At 46.4% G+C, this 27,840-nt stretch overlaps 1 protein-coding gene and 1 pseudogene across 1 annotated transcript; one reads left to right on the top strand and one right to left on the bottom strand.

Moving 5' to 3' along the window:
• The window catches only part of LOC117367670, a 92,361-nt pseudogene that overhangs the window by 31,371 nt on the left and 33,150 nt on the right, over positions 1-27,840 (top strand).
• LOC117367652 (zinc finger protein 2-like) lies at positions 585-27,137 on the bottom strand. Its single transcript, XM_033960429.1, has 6 exons — positions 26,901-27,137; positions 25,858-25,984; positions 23,939-24,052; positions 23,688-23,801; positions 17,014-17,142; positions 585-4,498 (listed from the first exon to the last, which is right to left on the bottom strand). Exons 1-6 carry the CDS (start codon positions 26,922-26,924, stop codon positions 3,105-3,107), a joined length of 1,902 nt encoding a protein of 633 aa, XP_033816320.1. The 5' UTR covers positions 26,925-27,137; the 3' UTR covers positions 585-3,104.

The raw sequence follows: 27,840 nt of genomic DNA, 5'->3' as shown, positions 1-27,840 counted from the left end.
CTGGCAACTCTTTCCTCTTATTCCCTTCCATCTCTCCTTCCCCTCCTGTGCTTTGGAATCTCCTCTCCTTACTTTCCCCTTGGTCAGGCATCTGTTTCCTTCCCTTCCCTCCCCCATGCCCTGGCATCTCTCTTCTCCTTCCATCTCTCCTTTCTTTATGCTCTGGCATCTCCTCTCCTTCCTTAGTCTGGTCTCCTTTCCTTTCCTCTTGGTCTAGTCTGTCCCCTTCCCTCCATGCCCTGGCATCTCTTCCTCCCTCTCCATGGTCTGGCATCTCCTTTCATTTCTTCCTTCATTCCTTCCTATCCCTCCCTCCCACCTACCCTCCCTCCCTTCCTCTCCTATCCCTTCCCTGCTCTTCCTTCAACCTCCCTCTCCCCAGTCAGGTGCAGCAATTCCCATCCTCTCCCTTCCCAGTTAGCAACACAGTATTCACAACTTGCTGCTTTTGTCAGCTTCGGGTCATCCTCTCTGCCAGGTCCTGCCTTCACAGAAACAGGAAGTAGATGGGACCCGGCAGAGAGGAAAGCCTGAAGCCAACAACAGCAGCGAATTGTGAACGCTGCTGCTGCCAGAACAAATTCAGGATGATAATAATAATAACTTAATTTTTATATACCGCAATACCACGAACAGTTCAGAGCAGTTTACAGAAGAGACTGTATACAGACAGCGATAAAACTTTCAAAATTACATTTGCATGTTAAGATTAATCATATTTGTCTGGAAAAGGAGTAAAAGTACATCCAGGCAGAGGTGGAGTCAGAGAAATTTATCAAAGACTGCATTTTAAATAAAGTTGGTTAGACATTTATTCCATTTGCCTGTTTGGAATGATAATGTTCTTTCAAGGAATCTCTTGTAGATACAGCCCTTTAGGGATGGAAACGTGAACAAGTAAGCGCTACATGTGCAAGTTGTGCCTGGAAATTCGAAGTGATGAGACAAATAGATTGGGGGTGAACCTGTTATGGTTTAGGCAGGCGAACTTGAAGATGACCCTTGCTTCCACAGACAGCCAGTGTAGTTTAATGTAGTACGAGCTTACATGATGCCCTTGGAACACCCCCTTGGGAGCTACTGCAGGAAGGTGAGGGGAAGGGAGGAAGGGGGACGGAAGGGGAAAAGATGCATAGGCCACAGGGGGGTCACGTGAGGTCCTAAAACTATTGGGGGTGCTCAGGGCATCCACAGAGCTGGCACCGATGCCCTTACCATCGCCAATTTTCTTTCCCAACCCCATCCCACATTTAAAAGAGCTTGAAATTCAATAATCGAGGAACTTAGCACAGAACCCAGCTCTAGCTCTGTAGATGGTTTATTAGTTTTTACATAGTTTGAAATGATTGTTTTCTTGCAGTCCATGTTCATAAATATTGTTTTTCTTGCTGGATCCTGAGATTAGGAATGAGAATCACCATATTTTTGTGATGAAGTTTAATGTGCTTAATCAATTTAGCATTTAATTTTGCACATTTTAAGGCAATTTATTATAATCAACCCATGCTACACTGAGCTTTCTATTTTTCTTACACCTAGCCATCATGGATTCTAGTCAGTGTTGCATTTAGAACACATATAGATTTATGATTTCTTTTTCTTTTAATTTTTTTCACAATTATAGATTAATTTTCCGAGACAATCATTTTGATACAGAAACAGGAGCGCCAATACAGTAGAATAAGGAAACCAAAAGGAAATATATTTTCACTCATTCAACCTGTACCATGCAATTTAAAAAGACAGTTGTATTACCAAAAAAAAACCCACAATAACTTTAACATCAAGTCTCTATCTGGTTCCAGTTCAAAATTGACAATCCATGCAGGCATGGCTTCTATATCATCTTTTTCTAAAAGCTGAGTAACATTTAAAGTCAGAGGTGATTTCAGAGCATACAGTTCCTAATTATCCCTCTTCCTTTTTCACAAATGGTGGAATATAGTCAACTCTAGACAAGGATGGGGTGGGGTGGGGTGGGGTAGGGGGAAGACTGCTCAGCAATCTCCAAAATCTCCCAAAAATAATGTTTAACTGATGGAATCTTTGGAAAATTAATAAAATACAAGGTTTCCTCCATATAACATTATCCAAATTTTCAATCTTATGATGTAATATTGCAGAATCTGTAATAAAAGCTCCATGATGTTTAGAAACTGCATTTGAAATCATTTAAACAGTAGAAACATTCTCTTCAAGAGAAAGAACTCTCTATTCCAAACTCACATAGTTATCTATTGACTTTTGGGTTAAGGCAATCAATGAGAACTTTTGAGAAAGGGACAATTTAGCAAATGTCTCCCAAAAGGTATCCAAGATAATTAAAGTCAGTTTTAGCACAAAAATAAGTCTCTTTGTGACTTCAAATCTCTCTCCACTGGGCAGTTCATCCTAAAACTCCTCCTTTAGACTAGCTGGTATTGCTGATAAAGTTGTAGCTGCTCTTCCAGTGGTTTCAGGGCCTCCGATGAAAACACTGCCCCTGCCACCAGGCACCTGCCTGCATCATCAGCAAGCACCTGCCTGGACAGTGAACCAAAGAATGATACTGGATCTGAAGGGATAGACTGCTCCTCTGGGTTCAAGGTTGACTTTACTTCCCCTTGACAGTTGGCAGCATGACATTTTCAGCTCCGGTAACTTCACAGCAGATGAGGTGAGAAACTTGTCCATTGGTCCAGGCTATGGAAGGTTCTGATGTGACTGCAGGGTAAGACCGTGCCTTCCCCTTCAATTTCATCAGTAGAGGAAAGGTACACACCCAAAAAGGAAATATAATTCAACACAGTCGGAAAGTAGACTGTTAACACCATCTTGTCCCCTGATTCTTTCATTATTTCTGATTATCCATTCCCCTTAACTGTATCCATGACATCCTGTTTGTCTGTCTTTGTTGTTTAGATTGTAAGCTCTTTCGAGTAGGGACTGTTTTCTTCTTCTTTATGACTCTATGCAGTGCTGCGTGCATCTGGTAGCACTATAGAAATAATTAATAGTAGTAGTAAATTAAAGCTTTCATCGGAATGGATATATGATTTTTTTCTTCAGTGTGGATTATTTTATGAATTCTGAGGCTCTCTAAGTAAGTGAAGATTTTATCACATTTAAAATGTATCTTGTTTTTCTCTAGTATGGATTCTTTCGTGAATTCTAAGGCTACTTGTATAATTGAAGCTTTTATCACATCGAGAACATTTATAAGGTTTTTCTCCAGTGTGGATTCTTTCATGAGTTCTCAGAGTACTTGTTTGATTGAAGCATTTATCACATCGAAAACATTTAAATGGCTTTTCTCCAGTGTGGATTCTTTCATGAGTTCTGAGGTGAGCTTGTTGTTTGAAGCTTTTATCACATTCAGAACATTTATATGGTTTTTCTCCAGTGTGGATTCTTTCATGAACTCTGAGTTTTCGTTTGTCATTGAAATGTTTATTGCATTGAGAACATTTATAAGGCTTTTCTCCAGTATGGATTCTTTCATGACTGCTAAGGTTATTTTTCTGATTAAAGCTTTTATCACAATGAGAACATTTATATGGCTTTTCTCCAGTGTGGATTCTTTCATGACTTCTAAGAATATTTTTTTGATTGAAGCTTTTATCACAATGAGAACATTTATATGGTTTTTCTCTGGTGTGGATTCTTTCATGTATTTTAAGGTTATGTTTTTGATTGAAGCTTTTATCACATTGAAAACATTTATATAATATTTCTCCAGTGTGGATTCTTTCATGACTTCTGAGGATATTTTTTTCATTAAAGCTTTTATCACAATGAGAACATTTATATGGTTTTTCTCCAGTGTGGATTCTTTCATGCTTTCTGAGATTACAATTTTGATTGAAATTTTTATCACAATGAGAACATTTATATGGTTTTTCTCCAGTGTGGATTCTTTCATGAATTCTGAGTTTACATTTTTGTTTGAAGTTTTTTTCACATACTGAACATTTAAAAAGCTTTGCTTCCTGGAGTTTCATTTCATACACTTGTTTCTTTCTAGTATTTGTTAATTCATGACTTTTCAGTTGAAATGTCTGACTGAAGCTTTTATTGCGTACAGAACATTTTGATGGTTTTCGCCCTTTGTGAACTCTCTGATGAATTATAAGTTGTGCTTTATATGTAAAACATTTTTCACATTCAGTACATTGGAAGGACTTGTGTTTGTAAATTTCTTTTTCCTCTGTAAGTTCTGAATTCTCAGACAATCTTTCCTCATTTGCAGTTCTCTGAAACGGTTTCTCTCCATTGAGTCTCTGATTTTGTGCATGATTGGAGAAATAGTTGGAATTTCTCTCTTCTTTAGTACATGCATTTGGTCTGGTTCTATTCTGAAGGTTTTCTTTCTTGCTGGGTGGTGTTACTTTACTCATACCTCCCACACAATCAGCTAAAGGATCTGTGCTGTCTCTGGAAAGATCTTTAAGTTTCCATTCCTTCATCTGCTGCCCATTACCCTTTCTCATTCTCTTACTGTTGTTCCCAAATCCATCATCTGTTGGATAAAACCGAGAATTATGCACATAGATTATACAGTTATTGAGTAATCTTTAAAAACATTTGCTTTGCTTAGTCTTCACATGCCACATAACAAAAAAAGGTGTTACAAGTAGACATGTACAGGTGGACAATAGCACGGGAAGAAAGAGAAAGACTAGCCTGATCTCATTTACTGGTTCTGGACATCTAGTCCTCTCCTCCAGTATCTTCTGTAATTCTCTTCATTCTTTTTTTTTTTTAATTATATTTATTAAAGAACAATGCACAGAAAAAAAATACAGAGTCCAACCAAAAAGCAACAGAGGGCAATATCTCAAGATAACAAGAAACAACAAAAATGTTCAGGTGCTCTGATATGAGTATCTCCCATGCAAATTCCAACTTTTGATTATAAAAAGGTTCTCCCCCCCCCCCCCCGGTGCGTCCCAGGACTCTAACCCGCTCTAAAAGGAACTCCAGCAATCCAGGTAAGCCACAGATTTCCAACTAGTTGCACCCTTTCTATGCTGTCTCTCCCAACTCGCCATCTGAGACATGCTAGCTCGCCACTGTTGGACTGTAGGACACACATCTCCCACCAAGTGTTGTAGGATAAGTTTTTTAGTGATCCCAGAGCCACCAAGAGAAAGTGCCGATGAGGATCTGCAATGCCAGCCTCTATCAGGGGACCTGTGACATCCAACAGCAGAGCCCGTAAGACCATTCTAAGGACTGCCTAATAATACTCTTCAGTACCTGAAGCACATGCTCCCACAATGTCCCCACAAGAGAACATTCCAAAAAGTGATGCACCAATGTGCCCCGGAGAGTTGGGCAATGAGGCAGCAGGCATCAAGCCATAACCCCATCTTATGCCCTTTACAGCGCATAATATAGGCCTTATGCAGGATATTAAGATGTACCTCCTGTAAACCCACATTTGGGGAGGCCCTCGCACACTCCACAAAGCCAGCTCCTCAGCAGTAACCGCCTCTCCCAATTCTGAACGCAAATCCTCCGCCAGCCAGTACAAGATCCATGTAGGCTTCCATGTCTCTCCTAACTTGTACCACCCTGATAGTGTGTTAAATTCAAAGGCAACAGAAAGAAAAGCCTGATCCAAGGGAGAAAAAGTAGGCAACAAACTATCAGATGTCCCAAGCGCCAAACAGTAACTGTGAAGCTGGAGATATGCTAGCACCGACCCCTCATTCCATCCCCAATGGTCCTAATAAGTTTTAAAAGAGGGGACCACCCCCGAACCCAGCTCAACAACCTGCCCTACAAACTTGCATGCGATGAGCCAGCAGGGAACCTAGGGTTGTCCACATACTCCAAAAAGGGTGAGGGGCCCACCGCGCCCCCCAAAGAAAACCACCACCAGCATCACGCAAGGGCCAAAGCATAGAGGCACAAGTCCCGGCTCCATTCAACAAAATATTAAAGATTGACACCGGAGCCACGAAGAGATGCCAAAACCCTACCAGAGTGAACTTAGAAACTCCCGAATGTACCTCATGCACCCATTGCAATAAAGCAGCAATATTGTAAAGACGCAGATCAGGGGGATTTGCGCTGCCCCAATAATGATCCCTGACCAGCTAATTCTCGCCTGACAAGAGCGCCAAATAAAAGAAGAAACAATTCCTTTATAAGCCTGCACATCTGTTTGTTTAATCCAGAGCAGTACCATTTGAAGAGGATAGAGCAGCCTAGGTAGAAGGACCATTTTGATAAGGGCAATACGGCCAAGAAACGATATCGGGAACTCCATCCACGCTTACACAGGGCTCTAATGGCGTCCAATTTATCAAGCACATTCTTCCGGTAAACCACCCGAGGATCCATGTGCAAATATACCCCCAAATACTTAAGCGTACCCTTGGACCACTGCAATGGAAAAGTAGGATCCTACCACAGGACGCAATGAGAGTTGACTGCTAATGCCTCCGATTTATCAAACTTAATCCACAGTACGGAAAAGCATCAAATTGATGAATAAGCTATATCAACTGAGGAACTCCGGTTACCGCATCTCCTAAAAAGATGAGCATAGGTCTGGTGCTTGCAAATTTTTGCTGCCAAAGGCTCCAAGGCCAAAACAAATAACATAGGAGAAAGTGGGCAGCCCTGCAACATACCTCTAGCTAAGGTAAAAAAAGAGGTGAGCTCCCCATTTACCAAAATCTGTGCAGTAGGTTGAGCATTTAAGGAGTGGATCCCAGCCAGAAAACTCCCCAGAATGCCCAACTGGGGCAAAACCCAAAACAGGTAGTCCCACAAAACCTTGTCGAACACTTTTTCAGCATCCAGACTAACAATAAGGGTGTTCTGCTGGCCAGGATTCCCCCCCCAAAAGCTCAGGATTCTGCAACACTGAAAGTGCATGCAGGACATTAGCAGAAGAATAACATCCCAGTAGAAATCCAGCTTGGTCCGGATGTACCAGGCAAGGCAAAACCTGACCTAAACGAGCAGCCATAATAGCCGCGAACAGCTTGATGTCTTCATTGAGCAATGAAATGGGCTGGTAGGACCCCAGCTGGTCTTCCGCCCTACCCAGTTTTGGTAGAACAACAATATGGGCATGGGTAAGCCTATGCGGGGGCAACTCCCCCCTACAGAGAGCCCCACACAGGGCTTAAAAAAAGGACCCACCACCCGAGCCCCCAACAGCTTGTAGTATTCAGAGCCGAGCCCATCAGGCCCAGGTGCTTTAGCTAGCTTCAAGGCCTGAATAGCCTTCTGAATTTCCAGCCCCTGCACAGGAGCGCTCAACACATCCAGTTGGTCTTGCCCCAAAAGTCGGAAGGTGGAGGTCCCGAAAGAAAGCATCCCTCGGTTCTGTGTCACAAGTCCCCCGGTCATACAAAGCCTGGTAAAAGTCAAAAAAACTCTGTCGTCATCTCACTCCCATCCGGGGCCCTGATTTTAGAAATAAGGCGCTTTTGAGCTCTCTTAATAACCAGTGAGGCCAATTTACCTGCCTTATTTCCCCAACAATGCAGGCAGTACTTGTACAGCTGGATATCTTTAAGGGCTCTCTCAGCCAGCAAATCATTAATTTGACATCTTATAGCACCAGATTTGTGGAGGTCCTCCCTCATACTCCCAAACGTTGTGCTAAGTCCAACAGTGCCTGATCTTGAGCCTTCCTTTTCCGCATAGTATACTCAAGTATTTTACTCGTAACACATCTTTATTGGCCTCCCAAAACATCACTTCCGAAACATCAGAAGCAGGATTGTCCTCTACGTAAGAGTCCCATTGCTGACTAAGAAAAACACGGAACTCTTCATCCTCATACAAAATGGGATTCATAAGCCAGCCAATGTGCGACCTTTGTGACACCTGTGAGTTAAGCAGCTCCATCCAGACCAAGTGATGATCAGACAGGACACCATCTTTGATCATCTTTTTACTCCAGGAAAAAAGGGAAGGGGCCACTAATAAATAGTCCAATTGACTACGTACATTATGGGCTAGAGAATGATAAGTGAAATTAGATTTGTCAGGATGGAGCATACGCCACAGATCCACTAGGCCCAGCTGACGTGTAACAAAATTCACCCCTTTGTGTTCTCCTCCTTTCATCCTAGGCTTGGGAGGCTTACAGTCAATGAGGGGGTCGGCGGTAATATTAAAACCCCACCCAGCACCAGCTGATACTCTGGAAAAGGAGTGAGAGCAGCCACTAATACAGAAAAGAATCTATGAGAGTATACGTTAGGAACATAGAGAGAGCAAAAGACATTTTTTCCCCCAAAAAAGACCCCTGCCCAAATCACATAACAACCTTCAGTGTCCTGAACCAAATTTATGTAATGTACAAGGATGTTTTTTTATGAAAGAGAATAATATTGATTAAATAAAGGATCTTTGTACCACATGGAAGGAGCTGCCAGGTGGCCTTGACCAAAATGGTTCTGTTGCCGAAGCTATTGTACCCATTGCAGACTCTCCCTGTTTGGATTACCACCGGGGATGAGAAGGCCTTCCGTTCCATTATATCTACGTTCATTTAGTGCCACAAAAGAGCTTGCATTAACTACAGTAAGCTAGTGTTGGACAGACCCCGGGGCGGGTTGAACCTTCCAAATATCCGACTTTACAATGTAGCGGCTTTATTTTGTTTTCTCCATGAGGGGTGGACGGGTCATTTCAAGTACTCCCCAGGGGTGTGGCTCGCTTCCTTGTGTGCACATTCTTTTTTGGCCTTATTACATATGCAATCATCGGTGGTTCCAGGGGAATCCCCTAAACTGCGTCTCCTGCAACCGCTTTACTTAGCATGGCAGTGGTGGCGGAGAAAGCAGCTGAAAACACCTGATGTGTCGGTAATGCTGCCTTTGTGTGGTAATCTTGCCTTCCTCCCAGGGATGGGTCCTTCCTGGTTCCAGGACTGGGAGCATAGGGGGTGTACGACCTTGCGAGACATGTGGGATGAAGGTGGGGCAGGAGTATTCCCTACCTTTGCCCAGCTTCAGAAGCGGTGGGATATGCCATCGAAACATTTTGGGGCATATAAGAACATAAGAAGTTGCCTCCACTGAGGCAGACCAGAGGTCCATCTCGCCCAGCGGTCCACTCCCGTGGCGGCCCATCAGGCCCATTGCCTGTGCAGTGGTCCCAGACTATCCCTATGACCTACCTCTACTCCTATCTGTACCCCTCAATTCCTTTATCCTCTAGGAATCTATCCAAACCTTCTTTGAAGCCTTGTAACGTGCTCCGGCCTATCACAGCCTCCGGAAGCGCGTTCCATGTATTCACCACCCTCTGGGTGAAAAAGAACTTTCTGGCATTTGTTCTAAACCTGTCCCCTTTTAATTTCTCCAAGTGCCCCCTTGTACTTATGGTTCCCCATAATCTGAAAAATCTGTCCCTGTCTACCTTTTCTATACCCTTCAGGATCTTGAAGGTTTCTATCTTGTCTCCTCTAAGTCTCCGCTTTTCCAGGGAGAACAGCCCCAGCTTTTTCAGTCTGTCAGTATATGAGAGGTTTTCCATACCCTTTATCAGTTTAGTTGCTCTTCTCTGGACTCCCTCAAGTACCGCCATGTCCTTCTTGAGATACGGCGACCAGTACTGGACACAGTATTCCAGATGCGGGCGCCACTACTATCCTTCATTACAGCAGAAATGGGGAGTCGTTTGGCTCTGTGGTCCCCTGGATGCACAATTTTTCTTGATACCACCTGCCATGAATAAACTTTCTACCTGGTATCAGGTGTTGCGGGCGGCTTTGACTATGGGTCCCATCGACACAATTGCCGCTGTTTGGTAGGGGGAGCTAAATTTTCCGGGTGATCAGCAAGAGTTCCTTGCTCTGTTTGGTCATATTCAGGCCATGGGCGGCTCTACAGAGCTGCAATTTAGCACAGTTACTTACCGTAACAGGTGTTATCCAGGGACAGCAGGCAGCTATTCTCACATATGGGTGATGTTATCGACGGAGCCCCGATGCGGAAGCCTCGCAAGCAGACTTGCTTGTAGAAACTAGAAATTTCGAGTCAGCCGCACTGCGCAAGCGCAAGTGCCTTCCCACCCAGCACAAGGCGCGTCTCCTCAGTTCAGATAGCTAGCAGAGAAGCTAACCAGGGGAGGTGGGTGGGTTGTGAGAATAGCTGCCTGCTGTCCCTGGATAACACCTGTTACAGTAAGTAACTGTGCTTTATCCCAGGACAAGCAGGCAGCCTATTCTCACATATGGGTGACCTCCAAGCTAACCAGAATGGGATGTTGGCAAGTTAGGAGAATAAATTTTGTAATACTGTCTGGCCAAAATGGCCATCCTGTCTGGAGAAAACATCCAGACAATAGTGTAACGTAAAAGTATGAACTGAGAACCAAGTAGCAGCCTTGCAAATTTTCTCAATAGGTGTAGATCTGAAGAAAGCTATCGAAGCTGCCATTGCTCTTACCTTATGGGCTGTGATTCTACTCTGTAGGGGTAATCCAGCCTGGGCATAGCAGAAAGAGATACAAGCAGCCATCCAGTTGGAGATGGTATGCTTAAAGCTAGGATGTCGCAACTTATTTGGATCGAAGGAGAAAAAAAATCAAGGAGCAGTTCTGTGCGGTTTGGTGCGTTCCAAATAGAAGGCCAAAGCACGTTTACAGTCCAGAGTATGAAGTGCTGATTCTCCAGGATGAGAATGAGGCTTTGGAAAATACACTGGAAGAATAATGGATTGGTTGAGATGAAATTCCGAAACCACTTTAGGTAGGAATTTAGGATGAGTACGGAGAACCACCTTGTCATGATGGAACACAGTGAAAGGTGGTTCAGTAACTAAAGCTTGCAGCTCACTGACTCTTCGAGCAGAAGTGAGGGCAATGAGAAACACCACTTTCCAAGTGAGATACTTCAGATGAGCCGTAGACATTGGTTCAAATGGATGCTTGATCAATTGAGTAAGAACAACATTGAGGTCCCAAACCACTGGAGGCGGTTTGAGGCCAGAGGTGGATAAGTGCAAAAGGTAGTCTAAAACAGAAGATAAGGAGGAATGTTGAGGCTCCTTATCGTGAGAAAAACACCACGTAGAAAATCTAGTCCATTTTTGGTGATAGCATTGTCTAGTGGTAAGCTTCCTAGAAGCCTCTAAAATGTCTCTCACAGATTGAGAAAACTGAAGAGGAGTTATGTTGAGAGGTACCAAGCTGTCAAGTGTAGAGACTGCAGGTTGGAATGAAGCAGAGATCCCTGACTCTGTGTAAGCAGAGAAGGAAAAACTGGTAGAAGGTATGGCTCCCTGCTGCTGAGTTGAAGTAGAAGGGAGTACCAAGGTTGTCTCCGCTACCGAGAAGCAATCAGAATCATGGTGGCATGTTCATTCTTCAACTTGACAAGAGTCTTGGGAATGCATACAGGAAGAGATTCGTCCATTCCAGAAGAAAAGCATCTGTCTCTAGGCGATGAGGAGAATAGATCCTGGAGCAGAACTGAGGCAGTTTGTGGTTGTAGGGAGCTGCGAAGAGATCTATCTGAGGAGTTCCCCACTGACTGTTTCTACGACAACTGAAGAAGCAGAGTGTTTTGGTGTTGACATTCATGGCCATCAAGTCCATGAGGGGCTGACCCCAAGACCGCATTATCAACTGAAAGGCCACGTGGCTGATACCACTCTCTGGGATCTAGCACGTGACGACTGAGGAAGTTCACTTGAATATTTTCCACCCCGGCTATGTGGGAGGTGGAGATGTACAGAAGGTGAGACTCTGCCTAGATCATGAGCAGAGCTGCCTCCTGCGCCACCTGAGTGCTCTTGGTGCCCCCCCCCCCCGATTATTGACATAGGCCATCGTCGTGGCACAGTCCGACAGAAACCTGACTGACTTGCCTGTCAAGAAGGAACGGAAGGCTAACAGCGCTAGACGGACAGCTCTGGTCTCCAGAACATTGATCAACCAGGATGTCTCCTCCGTGGACCAGGTGCCCTGAGCTGAGTGATCTAGACACTGAACTCCCCAACTGAGGCTACTGGCATCCGTGAGAAGCACCTTCCACTGTGGTTGATCCAGACTCGTCCCTTGAACAAAAGAAGAGGTCTGGAGCCACCAACGGAGACTGCAGCACGTCACGCCCCACAGAGGAACAGGGAAATTCAGACTCTGCCTCTGGGGTGACCACCTCTGAAGCACAGCATACTAAAGAGGACGCTTGTGGGCCTGTGCCCACCTCACCATGTCTAGGGATGCCGCCATCAACCACAAGACTTGGAGGAAATCCTGCGCCCGAGGACACTGGGATGCCATAAGCAGGTGAATCTGAGATTGCAATTTGCTTACCCTGGCTTCTGGGAGGAAGACCTTCCCCAAGGAGGTGTCGAATAGAAACACAAGGTACTCCAGATGCTGAGATGGGGCCAACTGACTTTTGGAAAGGTTGACCACCCATCCCAGCGACTGCAGGAACTCTACCAACCGAGCCGTGACCCGGGTTCTCTCCTGAAACAACTTTGCACAAATCAACCAGTCGTCCAGAATGACCTCTGTCCACAAGGCCTCCGCGAAGACCACCATAACCTTGGTGAACGTCCGGGGTGCCGTGGCCAGACCAAAAGGAAGCGCACAGAACTGATAGTGCTGACCCAAGATCACAGAGCAAAGGAAGCGCTGATGGGAGGCCCGAATTGGAACATGCAAGTAGGCCTCCATCAGATCGTGAGAAGTCAGATACTCCCCTAGCTGAACCGCCAGAATGACAGATCGCAGTGTCTCCATGCAAAAACGGGGAATTTTGAGAGCTTGGTTGGCCCCTTTTAAATCTAAGATGGGCTGAAAGGTTCCGTCCTTCTTGGGCACCACAAAGTAAATTGAGTACCTGTCGGTGCCGCACTCCTGAGGGGGTACTGGACCAACCGCTTTGAGATCTAGCAAGCGTTGAAGGGTCTGGCAAAAGGCCTGCATCTTCCATACCACCCAAAAATGGAGAAGCTAGAAAAAGATCTAGCAGAGAGTGGGCAAACTCCAGAGCATATCTGTCCCGCACCACCTCCAGGATCCACTGATTGGATATGATTGCAACCCATTTGGGGAAAAACTTGCACAGCTGGGCACCCACCGGAACCAGAGGGGGTGCTGGCAAGGAGTCATTGGGCAGGATGGGTAGTGGGGGAACCGGTGGAGGGATTCCCAGCCCCCCGACGGGCCCCCCAAAAGGATTGCATGTACTGATAGAAACGACCCTGGGAAAATCCCTAAGCCGGAAAAATAGCAGCCCCACAGCCAGGGTGTTAGCGGCAGAACTCCAGCAGATACTCCTCGGCAGTGCCACTCCGAGCCGCCGGGTGGGCACAGTCCTCAGGCAGGAGGGGCACTTTAGAGTCCGTCAGAGTCTGAACCAACTTATCTAAATCCTCTCCAAATAAAAAGGACCCCCGAAAGAGAAATTTAGTGAGTTTAGTTTTGGACGCGGCATCCGCCGACCAAGCAAGAGCCACAAGGTACAACGCGCGTCCACTCCAAAAGCCATAGACTTGGCCGATGTCCACACCAAGTCATAAAGGGCATTCTAGAGGAACGAGGCAGCCATCTCAATCTTTGCCACCTCCTGATCCACCAAGGACCAGTCATCAGACTCACGATCCAGGATATGCTCAGCCCACCGAAAAATGGCACAAGCCACCAGCCCCCCACAAATAGCCGCCTGGACCCCCAAGGTCGAGACCTTAAAATTCTGTTTAAGAATGGTCTCCAACTTACCTCCTCAGAGTCCCGCAAGGCAAAACCGCCATCAACAGGTACAGTATGCCGCTTAGCAATCGCCGAGACCACCGCGTCCACCACTGGCGCCTTCAAGGTTGCCCTATCCCCCTCCGGGATGGGATACAAACAAGCCATGGTGTGCGCCAACCAAAACGGCGCCTTCAGCGTATTCCACTGCGTCAGGACAAGATCCCGAATATCCTGATGCATAGGAAAAGAGCAGGAAGCAGCGCAGATCCCCCTAAGAGGGTGCTCCACACACGGGATCTCCGGTGGTACCTCTTTGAAACGCAGCACCGAAGAGACCTGCTGAATCAGGTCTGGCAGCTCATCCCTCTGAAATAGGTGCACCACTGATGCCTCTTCGCCAGAAAGTGGGGAAACCAGATGCCCCACCACCAGTGACCGTCCCCTTGAGAGGATCCTGGAACTCCTCAAAAGGGTCCAGATCCTCATCCAGGCTGACACGCTCCTCTGACCACAAACCCTCGTCCCAAGACACCCTCGGGCGCTTGGACGAGGGAGGAGGAAGAGGGGACATCAAAGGCGTAGAGAGAGGCAAAGCCACAGGGGGTGGGGAGGAGGGGGACCCCCCCGAGTCCCCCTGAAAATAGCCTCTGCAAAAAGCAAAAATTAAATCAGGGGACAAATCCCCCGGGGGTCCCTTGGGACTCCCTGCCACAGCAGGGGACCCAGCAGAAACTTGCCCTTGTTTTTCCATTACAGGGGGAAGGTCACCTGAATTTAAAGACAAAATGGAGGTGCCTGTCTGCAAAAATGGTGAAGATCCCGCAAAAAACAACCCCTCCAGGGCTTGTAGCGGCTGAGAAGCCTGAATTGTCCCAGCCACTAAAGCAGACAAGCTGGCATCAGTTGTTAAAGAAACAGCTGAGAAGGAGTCGCCAGCCGAACCGGCGGTAAGGGAATCCTTTTGACCCTCACCTTCGGCAGACCGGACTTCCCCACTGCTCCCAGCCGACTCGCAAGGCACTAGCGGCGGGGAGCTCTGGACATCTGCAGCGGCTGCCAATGGAGCTCCATTACCACACCGGCCTGTACACCGCTTGCACAGGCTGGCCACAAGTGCCTCACGTCTGGAGCAGAATGAGCACTTTTTCCCCTGCAAAGTGCTCATTGCTCCACACGCGACCTAGCTAAGAAAAAAGTGCCAGTTAGTTGAAAAATACAGTAAAATACAGCAAATTCAAAGGGAAAGCAACCCTTAGGATTTTTTTTTTTTAACAGAACAGACTCCTCTGGCTCTCAAAACAGTATGCCTTGCTTGAATTCGGGGGTAAGGCTTACTGCTGAGGCACCTCTAAAAAAAATGTTGGGGGGGTTGAGGAAAGGGGGAAAGGGACCCAGCACAAGACTTACTGGGTTTGACACCTCCGAGGTCAGACAGACCCCCAAACAGGGCCCACCCAAGCTCAATCCGGCACAAAAACGGGGACCAGGATTCCTAAACAAATTCCAACAGCCCTACCAAGGGAGATGGGTACAGCTCCTCACACCTGCTGAGACTGAAAGAAGACTGATATGAATAGGGGAAGGTACCTATTATATACTATTCCACAGTTTTGTTTCAGTCTCCACCTGCTGGTCATGATGAGATATATACCCGCTTGTAAGATCCTATACCGGTCTGGAGAGTGCTAAAAAAGTTCAATTTAATGGTGTCAGCAGACAATGAGAAGACTTCTCGTTTCTTCAGCTACAAAGTAGAGCCAGGAAGCACTGGCATAGATGCCTTGGTACAACTGTGACCAACACAGAAACAGTTGTACGTATTTCCTTCGTAGCTTATTCAAAGAAATAACAACCCACCAAGGAGTGGTGATTCTCATAGCTCCAGATTGGCCATGCTGCATATGGTATGTGAATCAGGTACGGCTACAGCAGGACAAGTACTTCAGGCTGCCAATTCACCCAGTGCTGCTTTCTTAAAGTCCAGTTGCCCTAGAGAGTTTAAAATTAGAGAATGACACAGGGAAAAAAATTTATCACCGTTTCCACCCTGACCCCGTGAGCTTGTTCCCATCCCTGCCCCGTCCCCACGAGCTCAGTCCCCGTCCTTGCCCAATGCCCTTGAGCTCAATCCCTGTCCCTGCCAGCTCGGTCCCGGTCCCCGTCCTGCAAACTGTCAGATCCCTCCTGCACAAGCCTCGAATAGTTATGATTTTATACTGAACTTATTTTATTAAAGTATAAAAAGAGACTATTCTGTACTATTGTCATTTTATAAACACAAATAATATAGAGCAAGGATCAACAAAACCCCTGTCTCCCTTCCCTTTCACAAATATCCCCTCCACTATTGTGTAAAGTGAACAAACCAAATTACTACAGAATGCTACATAGAAAAATCAAGCTGACAGAATACTTCAGTCACACATGGCAGGAATAGTGTTAGGGGAGAGCAACTGGGGCAACTGCCCCCTGGTCAGAGAGAGAGCCCTAAGCCAGCTGGAAGCTAAAGAAGCACAGCCTGGGCTTTGCAGTTATGTCTAATACCAGCTCTAGCAGGATACATATTTCAAATCTGAAATATTCTAATCACACAATATAAAATAAATTTTTTTTTTCTATCTTTTGTTGTCTGGTAATTTTATTCTTCAAATCACATTGGTTTCAGGCTTTGGTTTTGGGTTCCTTCTGTCTTCATCGTGGCATGGCTGGCTCCTGAAGGTAAAATAGGCCCAAGAGGAGCTGGGAAGGAGATGTAGAGTATGACATGGGCGCAATTTATTTACCACAGGAGCAAGACTTTTCACTGCTTCCACGGGGCGGTGAAAGGTCTTATCCCCATTCCTGCAGTGACCACGGTTTACCGCGGTAAACAGTCCCTGTGTCATTCTCTATTTAGAATGCTTGGAGCTTACGGTATGGTTCTTGAACACACAGACCTAAGCAGGAAAGGTTATTCAGAGGAGGTTATAGCTATCCCCTTATGATCTAAAAAGCCAGCTATGGTCACAGCCTTTGCTAAGGCTTGGAAGATGTTTCACTGCTGGTGTTTGGACCAGAAGCCTTTTTAGGGCTCAAATTTCTCTGATGAGAGACAGTAAGTGTTGATAGAAGATGGGGGAGAACAAGAGAAAGACAAGGAATGAATGGCATAAAGGCAGATCTAATAAGGAAAGGAGAAAAGTAGAATTAAGGGAGCTAGAAGTAACAAATCCTCTTCATAACATAGGTTAGAAGCAGGGGCAGTGATTATAACACCTCATTCTATCAGTGCCTGGGCCAGAGGAGGTGTCTTTCTTGAAGAAAAGGTTTGCATTACCCCATTTCTTGCTTTAATCTAAGTTACATCACCTGCTTCCTGCAGTTCCTCACGTGCACCTGTGATGGTCAGAACTCCTCTTTCTTCAGATTCCTGGGGCTCAGTCTTGAATCTCTCTTGCTCAAATCGAATTAAAATATCAGGCTTGACATTATGGGCACCTGTTATATGAAAAAGATATTATAATATGTTTAGAAAAGTCACCCCGGCCTACATTTTAAGTGCTCAGAATTATGATGTTTTCCTAGGCTCTGCCACCAGGTGGCTGAAGGATGCTGGGCTGTATAGAGAGAGGTGTAACCAGTAGAAGAAAGGAGGTGTGGATGATGCCCCTGTACAGGGCATTGGTGAGGCTCCACTTGGAGAACTATGGGCTAGATTCACTAAGCAAACCGATCGTGTACCGATTGGTTTGCGAGCCCTTTGCAACCAAATTTCCCTCCAACCCCATTTACTAAAGCCTGTAGCGATCCAATCTCGACCCTCCCATGCAAATTAGCAAAACCCCATGCAAAATAGCCACTAACAATTGCTTGGCTATTTTGAATCGGGTTATACTATTGGCAAACCCAAATGCTGCAGACCTGTTGGTAACTGAGCTTTTTTTTTTTTTTTTTTCCTTTTTTTTCCTTTGTGTAGACAAGGGAGCCCGTGGTTTTAACCCGCTTTAACCCATGGGTTAAAACCACGGGCTCCTAGTGCGGGAAGGGCAGGAGATATTCGGGGCGAGAGCAGGGTGGCAGGAGAGATTCAGTGCGAGAGCAGGAGAGTCGGGGCAGAGCTTCAGGGAAGCAGAGAGGAGGCTGCGAGGCCAATTTTTTGTGGGGTTCGGGGAGGAAGGGGGTTCAATTTTTTTTTTTAATCAGGCAGATATTTTGTGTGTGTAAAACACGCAAAATATCTGCCCGATTTAAAAAAAAAAAATTTAAAAAGCCGGCAGGATCCCTGACAGCAGTGACAGGAGGCTGTTTCTCCTGACACTACTGCCGGGCTTTAGCGATCTGTGCAGTTGGCTAGGGGCATGCCAACGATCGTCTTCATTTGCATGCAGGCCTTTAGTGAATTCATCGGTCTGCATGCAAACGGAAACGGATTGCACACGGATCGGAGGGTTAGTGAATCTAGCCCTATGTTCAGTTTTGGAGGTCATTTCTGGCTAAGGATGTAAAAAGATTTGAAGCAGTCAAGAGGAAGGCGATGAAAATGGTATGGGGCTTGCACCAAAAGATGTATGAGAAGGGACTAGAAGACCTAAATATGTATACTCTGGAGGAGAGAAAGGACAGGGGAGATATGATAGAGACGCTTAAATACTTGAAAGGTATTAATCTTGTAGAACCAAATTTTTTCCTGAGAATGGAACATAGTAAAACTAGAGGGCATAAATTATGGTTGTGGGGTGGAAGTCTTACTCTCTACCCCAACTGACCTTTATTTCCGTCTGTTGAGCAGGAACTGGTTAATGTAATGTACAGCACTTCATGTGTCTGGCACCGCCACAGAAATGATAAGTAGTGGTAATAATGTTAGGAAATTCTTTTTCACAGAGAGGGTGGTAGATGCCTGGAACGCCCTCCCAAGGGAGGTGGTGGAGGCTATTCTTATGTTCTTATAATCTACTATTCTTGGTGGTTTACAAAATATGCACAAGATTTCATCAAACATAAACATACAACATCATAAGAACATAAGAACAATGGTCCATCTAGCCCAGCATCCCACCTTCACGGAGGCCAATCCAGGTCACAAGTACCTGGCAAAAACCCTAATAGCACTTTATGGACTCAATAGCACTTTATGGACTTTTCCTCCAGGAACTTGTCCAAACTCTTTTTAAAACCAGCTACATTAACCGCTCTTACCACATCCTCTGGCAACGCATTCCAGAGCTTAACTATTCTCTAAGGAGAAATTAGGTTCTTACCTAATAATTTACTTTCTTTTAGCCTCTGCAGACCAGCATAGGTTAATCTTACAAGCGGGTATATATCTTATCATGACCAGCAGGTGGAGTCTGAGACAAAACTTTGGAATACATATCATGTGACCGCTCCCTAATTACCTCAGTCTGCCGAATAGCCAAGCAGAACTAACAACTAAATACAGAAAACAAACAGGACTCCGAACAGAAGTATCAACAAATAAAAACAGGAACGCTGTTGGAAAATGCAAAGGAACAAATGCAAATAGCAAAAGTCTCAACAGCTTGCCAGCTATGCCAGCCAAGCCACAGCTGCTGTTCTTAATCTCCCCAGCCCTAGAAAAATACTAGAAACCGACCGAAAAATGAATATCTGCACGCAAGAACATGACAATAGACAGGGTGGGATCCTATGCTGGTCTAGAGAGGCTAAAAGAAACTAAATTAGCAGGTAAGAACCTAATTTCTTCTTCTTTAACAACTCTCCAGACCAGTATAGGTTAATATTACAAGCGCAGGATGCACCAAAGCAGTCCCCATCATAAGTGGGACTTCCAAACAGCCGACACCAGAACACGCTCACCGAACACCATGTCCCAACGCGCCTGAACGTCCACATGGCAGTGTCTGACAAAGGAATGTAGAGAAGACCAGACCGCTGCCTTACAAATATCCACTGGAGACATCAGCGAAGACTCAGCCCAAGAAGCTGCCTGACCCCGAGTGGAATCGGCCCTGAGAAATTTTGGAACAGTCTTTTTCTGAAGAAAATAAGCGGAAGCAATAGTCTCCTTGATCCAGCACGCAATGGTAGCTTTGGAAGCACCATCCCCCTACGAGGACCCGCTAGAAGGACAAAAAGATGATTTGATTTCCTGATCTCCCGAGTCCTCTGCAAGTAGATGCGAAAGACCCGACCAACATTCAATTTGCGCAACTGTTTCTGCTCAGAACCTGTCCGACTACCCAGGACTGGGAGCACCACAGACCAATTGACATGAAAATGAGAAACTACCTATCGCAGAAAGGAAGGAATAGGCCTCAACATGACCCTCTCCCTAGAAAACTCGAGGAAGGGAGACCTACAAGAGAGAGCCTGCAGCTCCGAAACACGTCTAGCAGAAGTAATAGCCACCAAAAAGACTGCCTTAAGAATAAGGTCCTTCAAAGAGCAAGCACTCAAAGGCTCAAATGGGGGGTGCACCAGCCTGAATAGAACCAGATTCAAATCCCCAGAGAGAACAGACGGTCACACGGGAGGACCAAGCAACTTGGCTGCCCACAAAAAGCGAACATCAGGAATGGCAGTCAGATGCTGACCCCGTAATAACCCACGAAAGGCTGACAGGGCCACAAGATGAACCCGGAGAGAAGACCAAGCCAGGCCCTTGTCCAGGTCATCCTACAAGAACTCTAAGATGGTAGGCAGGGAAGCGTGAGAAGAGACCACTCCCTGTGTCGTACACCACTCCTCAAATATATGCCGAACACACACATAAGCCCGAGAAGTGGAAAGTCTGCAGGACCCCAAGAGAAAGGTCACTTTATCTGAATACCCCTTTCTACCTAGGCGTTCCCTTTTAAAAGCCAAGAAGTAAGACATAAAAGGGAGCCAGATCGAACAGGGGAATGGGGCCCTGAATCAGAAGATCGGGCGAAAGAGGCAGAGGATATGACACCAGAAGCTGCACCAGATCCGCATACCATGGACGTCAGGACCAATCTGGAGCCACCAGAACCACAAGCCTGGGTGACTACCAATGTGGAGTAGAACTCTGCCCACTAATGGCCATGGAGGGAATACATACAACAGCCCCTCCGCTGGCCATGGTTGACCCAGAGCATCCAGGCCCTCGGCCTGACCGTCTCTGCGATGACTGGAGAAGTGGGGTGTTTTGGTGTTTACCCTCATGGCCATCAGGTTCACAAGGGGCTGACCCCAAGATTGCACTATCAACTGAAAAGCCACATGGCTGAGACAACACTCTCTGGGAGCTAGCACATGACGACTGAGGAAGTCTGCTTGAACATTCTCCACTCCAGCTATGTGGGAGGTCGAGATGAGACTCTGCCCAGACTATGAGCAGAGCCACCTCCTGCACCACCTGAGTGCTGTTGGTGCCCCCCTGACAATTGACATCGGCCACCGCCGTGGCATTGTCCGACAAAATCTGGACCGACTTGTCCATCAAGAAGAAGTGGAGGGCTAACAGCGCCAGACGGAAGGCTCTGGACTCCAGAGCATTGATCAACCAAGACACCACCGTCATGGACCAGGTGCTCTGAGCTGAGTGACCTAGATACTGAGCTCCCCAACCAAGGAGACTGACATCCATGAGAGCACCGTTCACTGTAGCTGATCCAGACTCATCCCTTGAACAATATTGGAGGTCTGGAGCCACCAACGAAGACTGCAGTGAGCCAAGCCCTGCAGAGGAAGAGGGAAAACTAGACTGTGCCTCTGGGGCGACCACCTCCGAAGCAGAGCATACTGAAGAGGACACATGTGGGCCCGATCCCACATTACCACGTTGAGAAAAGCCTCCATCGATCTCAAGACTTGGAGGAAATCCTGTTGCCCGAGGACACTGGGATGCTGTAAGCAGGCGAATCTGAGATTGCAAATTGCTTACCCGTGCCTCTGGGAGGAAAGACCTTCCCCAATGAGGTGTCGAACACAACCAAGATACTCCAGGCGCTGCGAGGGGGCCAACCGGCTCTTGGCAAGGTTGACAACCCATCTCAGAGACTGTAGGAATTCCACTACCCGAGCCATGACCTGGGTGATCTCCTGGAACGACTTTGCATGAATCAACCAGTTGTCCAGGTAGGGAATCACCAGAATGCCCTCTGTCCGCAAGGCCACCGCGATGACCACCAGAACCTTGATGAACGTCCAGGGAGTGGTGGCCAATTCAAAAGGAAGTGCACAGAACTGATAGTGCTGACCCAAGATCGCAAAACGAAGGAGCGCGCTGATGGGAGGCCCAGATTGGAACATGCAAGGCAGCCTCAGTCAGGTCGAGAAAGGCTAAATACTCTCCTGGCTGAACCGCCAGAATCACATATCGCAGTGTCTCTAAGCGAGAAGACAGAACTCTGAGAGCCCTGCAGACCCCCTTCAAATAATAATAATATAGCTTTATTTATATCCCGTCATATCTTTTCAGTTCAAGACGGTATTCAACCGCTATAAGAACAGCGAGGTTACATCCGATTAGAAAGAATTGGGAAGGAGTGGGAAACAGTTGAGTGACCGGAGTGGTAGAGTGTGATCAGGGGGGCGAGTAAGAGGAGGTAAGAGAAGAGCAGGATTGGAGGATCAGATAAATTTGCCAAATAAGTGGGTTTTTAGTGATTTTTCTGAATGAATGGGATGTGGGTGCATTCAGGATTAAGTCGCTTAAGATGCTGTTCCAGGACCCTGCTTGAAAGGTCCTGTTGAAGAATCTTTTAAATTTGCATCCTTTGGGAGTAGGAAATGTGAACAGTAAGGTAGTGCGAGAAAAGCGGAGTTTGTCCTGTAGGGTGAGGTGTTTCAGGAGGTAGGTGGGTGCAGTGCCAAGGAGGGTCTTGAAGCAAAGGCCTCAATAGGTAGCCAGTGGAGTTTCTTGTAGTATGGGGAGATGTGGTTGCTGTGGTTGTTTCTTAGGCGTCAGTCTGGAATAAGATGGCTTTGGTGGATAACACCGCTGATAAGATGTAGAAGGTTTGAAACCCCTAGTCGCAGGGGGTTTAGGTTTTGGATGAATGAGAGCAGTGAATGATTTCTCAAACTTAGATAAGCGAGCGGGGGGGAAGGATGCCGGTTCACAGGGGGGGATGCCGGATCGCGGGGAGGGGTATGAAGCAGCGTTGGTGGCCTCAAGGGGGGGGAAATGGAGCAGCGCCGGTAGCCTCAGGGGGGGGGGAGAAGGTGGAACCAATCAAAGCGAGTTTCCCTTACTTCCTATGGGGAAACTTGCTTTGATATACGAGCAATTTGGTTTACGAGCATGCTTCTGGAACGAATTATGCTCGTAAACCAAGGGTCCACTGTAATTTGTTTTTAATGTATGCCTTTCTATTCTTTGTTTTTATATATTATGTAAAACCGCTTTGAATTTAGAATTAATCTAATCGGTAGACATTGTAAAGATCTCGAAATTAGTGAAATACAATGTAACTCTTTCTCTGTCAGCAATCTTGGGGCCATATTTTGGATAGCTGGGGGCATTTAGGTTGTTTTTTTGGAAGTCCCATACACAAACATCTATAGTAGTTCAACCTATTAGTAGTCAACGGTACCGTACTGCACACAAGCAGTAAGGTGTGAATGGCTTATGGGGCTGCCACAAGTAGGATGGTTGTTTCCACAGCAGGCCACAAATGAGGTGAGATTGCCTGCATCATCCTGGCTATCCCAAGGCACTGGAGGATTAATCGACTTGCCCAAGGCATTAGTGTAAACTGCATTGTGAACTGTGATTTACACTAATCCACCAGCAATACAAAAACGCCTTTGGAACTTCATCCTGTTCATCAGCCATGTTCCCTCCATAACAGAGAAGCCTCCTCCTCACCACCATTTCTTTTAACAACACAGATTTCTCAGCCCCATGACACTAGGATGAAGGGTTGTACAGGTCTGACCCATCTTTATCATCTGCCTCCTCCGTCTCCAAAGTAAGGACACAGACCATGAGAAGAAGAGAGGATGAAGACGTTTTATCCCCCTCAGCATTAAAGTACTGAATGGTCCTGGTTGACCTTAGTGAAGATGTGCAGGAGGAATTTTATACTTACTTGTTATAAGAGAGTGAATCTGTTCAGATGTCTCCGAATCAGGAGGATCCATGAAGGAGAGATCTTCCTCTTGCTTAACACTCAGCGAGAACACAGACGTTACAATCGGAAGGCCTGTGATGAGGAAACACATTTACAAGGATTCACCAAGGATATAATAATAAGTTCACGTCTTCAAATGTTTGATGTCCAGGACTTATCTCCTGTGTTCTGAAAATACAGAGTCCTGTAAATCCAAAACATTTACTTACTCTTCAAGGGGTCATGTGGGTTTCCTTTTCCCTCCCACTCAAAGTGCTGAGTGAAATAGTTCTCATCTTCCTTTTTAATTCTGAATATAACATCAGGATTAACAATTGAATATCCTGTTAATAAGAAATAGGAAAATGACATTTCATTATATAGAGAGACCCTGTGGAGATTCCATCTGTTCCCTGCTCTGAAGAAGCAGTGCATGGAAGTGTGCATGGAGGCATAGGCAGCAGATCGCTTTTTGTTTAGGGGAGGGCCCAAAAGCACCGCCCTACACCCTGCCCCAGACCTGCCCAAGCTCCTCCCCAAACCTCACCCCATAATAATAGTACCAATTGTAAATGCCATTTCTTCCATTCATTTTTCATATACACACAATATAATCTTATTAATAATACACAATGGTAACCACAAAGTGCACTCTTTTTCCCCACCCCACCCCTGCACAACATTTCTTCCACTCTCCTCCACCCCCATGTGTAACATCTCTCTCTCTTTCATACACTCCCATGCTGCAAAGGGAGTGGGAAAAGAGAGAGAGGGATCCAGGGTGACTCTCTCCCACCCCCCTCTACTGCCACATCCAATATTTCTCCCTCTCTTAACCCCTGGACTGTGTGCAGTATCTTTCGCCCCTTCCCACCAGCCCTATGTCCAACATTTCTGCTTCTATCATCCCTCTCCTGCTCCATGCCACATCTCTTCCTCCATTCCCTCCACTACCATGTCCAACATTCCTCCCTCTTGAATCCATTTCCATCTGGGAGAGAGGGAGCGGACGGACAGGCGGGGAGCCGGCGGACGGACAGATGGGCGGGTGCCGGACCAGGAGGGGGGAGGAGGAATCGGCGGTGAGTCGGCTTGGGGGCAGGCAGGCTTCGGCGCAGCTTCGGGGGATGGCGGGAAATAATTAAATGCAGCTGGTACAGGTTGGCTTGGGGGGGAGGAAGGAAGGGGGCACTAAGGACATAGGAATGAGGCACTGGGGGCATAGGAAGGAGACACTGGGGGCATAGGAAGGAGACACTTGGGGCATAGGAAGGAGACACTGGGGGACTGAGGACATAGGAAGGGGCACTAAGGACATAGGAAGGAGGCAATGGGGCACTAAGGACATAGGAAGGAGGCACTGGGGGCATAGGAAGGAGGCAGTGGGGTACTAAGGACATAGAAGGAGGCACTGTGGGCATATGAAGGAGGCACTGGGGCACTAAGGATATAGGAGGGAGACACAATGCACAAAAAGAAAATTTGTGAAGACAGTATACTGGGCTAGATGGATCCATTGTTCTTACGTACAACCTGCCACTTAATTATGCTTAAATCTTGGAGATTTGCTGGTATAGATATTTCTCTGCATTGTCCTCCTAAATGGAGGTATTTCAGATGTCAGCCTTCCAGGTAACCTCTGCTACCATCCGAAGGTGGTTACACATTGTACAGTACAGTTGACATGTCAAATTCTTACACAGGATTTTAGCTCTCAGAAAGAAATCTGAACAGTAATCCTTCCTCCTGGTCTTCTGTAACAAACTTTAAATTCTATAGCAGGGGTTTCTCAAAACAGTCCTCGGGACACACCAAGCCAGCCATGTTTCCAAGATATCCACAATGAATAGGCATGAGATAGATTTCTATACAATGGAGACAGAGCATGCAGATTTATGCCATGCCTATTCATTGTGGGGATCCTGAAAACCTGGCTGGCTTGATATGTCCTGAGGACTGTTCTATAGAAAAGGGAGACAGACTCCTGCTGGCCATGGATGAAGCCTTTCACTGGCTCCTTTTGGATACGGGATGATATCAGAAGTGAGGTTCTAAACTTCAGATGCTCATGGGACATTGTAACTGTGATATTTATCCCACTGATTTCCTAATGGGCCTGTGTGGTAGATGATAGAGAAGATGTATTTACCTCGTGACAGGAGGATCCCATGAACCTCCTTGATGACTTTCTTGTAAAGTTCCTTCTGCCATTCTCCTAGAATGTTCCACTCCACTTCCAAGAAATAAGCAGCGACATCCTTGAATGTGACCAATGTCTGAAATAGCAAATAGGATACCCTCAGCCACAGTTTTATTGTGTTTAATAGAGGTGTCAGTGAGATTAGAGCTCTAGTACGTTATATTACTCAGTGAACTCTGTTCCCTTAAGTCTCCAGCGGTTACCGTATTAGGGCAGGAAGCCACGCTGAATGCTCTGCGCTGCTCCCGACGATCATAGAACTCTATAAGCATCTGGAGCAACGCAGGGCATTCAGTGCGGCTCCCTACGCTAATAACCGCTATCATGGTTTAGTAAAAGGAGGGGAAAAGTGACTGAAATACAGGGGCCATGGAAAAATGACATCTCGTAAGCTTTGGAGTCAGATGGAGGAATTGGACAGAGACCTGGCTGAATGGTGGGAATGATAGGGCTGTTAGTGGGGGACTTTAACCTGCCACAAGTGAATTGCAGTTTCCTGTCTGTAGGTTAGGAAATCCCACATTATTTTTACATGCATTAATGCAGCTGGGAACATCACACAGCCCTGGGCTGCATAAATGCATCAGTGACAGACCCTGTTCCTGAACCTACCATGTATTAATAAGGCCAAGAACAAACAAAATATTCTCATAAATCCCTGGGACTAGATCCCCCAAGGACAGAGTACTGCAACCTACCTCCAAAAGGTTAAGGTTTCTACTCCGGTCTGGGGCGCTAAATGCTGCGATGCTCAGAGGAAATTCTATAAGAGTCGGAGCAGTGTCAGAGCATTTAGCGCGCTGGGCCAGAGCAAAAATATCTACTATGGTTTAGTAAAAAGGGGGGGGGGGGGGGGGTGTGGCACTAGGTTACTGCTCGCTCTAAAATAGACTAACAAGGAAAGAAAAGGGAAGGCTGGAAGAGCTGCACAGGGAAATGTTTTCCTTTTAGTGCTGGCATCCTGTGTACAAGAGGAGAGAGAATAATCTTACCTGATCAGAAACCAGGGCAGACATTTCCCTCTGAATTCTGCAGCTGCTGGGATGGCTCGATACTGGTGATTTCCCTGTTCATGTAAAAAAACAAACAAACAAACAACAGGAGGCTGGGCTGATTTTTCAAGGTTTGGGTTCAAGTCCCTCCACTCCCCCTCTGGCAAAAGGGGACTGGGTCTGGCAAGGTTTTCCAGTTGCTTCTTGTTCTGAATCCTTTCTGTTCTTTGCAGCCCAGTGCAGACAAAGGAAGAGAAAACAGCAGAGCATGCCCAGAGCATTTCACCCCGCCCCCTCCTGCTGAGGTCATCCTGGAATATCCCACCTCCTTAAGGTGGTTCTCTAGTCTAGACCAGTGTTCTTCAACCTTTTTACACCTATGGACCGGCAGAAATAAAATACAGTTGTACCTTGGATTACGAGCATAATCCGTTCCAGGAGCATGCTCGTAATCCAAAATGCTCTTTTATCAAAGCGAGTTTCCCCATAGGAAATAATGGAAACTCGCTTTGATGCGTTCCCCCCCCCCCCCCCCCGGAGAACCGGCATTGCTCCTCCTGTGATCCAGCACCCCCCCCCCCCCCCCCGACGTGATTGGGCATCCTTCCGCCGCTTCTTACCCTCATCTGGGCACCCCGAAGATCAGCCTCCTCGTCTGCTGGGCCTTGAGCATCTGCCCCCCCCCCTTGGTACACCACTGGTAGTAAGCATAATAAATATAAACATAATATAAACTTAATAATAGGACTACCACAAAAGAGTTCAAAAATATACTTATACTAGTCTTTAAGCCCGTTACAATAATGGGTGCTAGAATAGATGTGTATGTGTCTTTCTTTCTCTCTTTCTCCTTGGCTGCTTTCTGTCTGTTTGTCTTTCTTTCTTTCTCTGCTCCCCCTTTCCAGCAGTGGGCCTTCTCCCTTTCTTTTACCTCCCCCTG

This window comes from Geotrypetes seraphini, chromosome 10, assembly GCF_902459505.1.
Source record: "Geotrypetes seraphini chromosome 10, aGeoSer1.1, whole genome shotgun sequence".
NCBI classification, from domain to species: domain Eukaryota; kingdom Metazoa; phylum Chordata; class Amphibia; order Gymnophiona; family Dermophiidae; genus Geotrypetes; species Geotrypetes seraphini.
The sequence above is the reverse complement of the archived record's forward strand: the minus strand, read 5'-3'. Positions and strand labels throughout refer to the sequence as shown.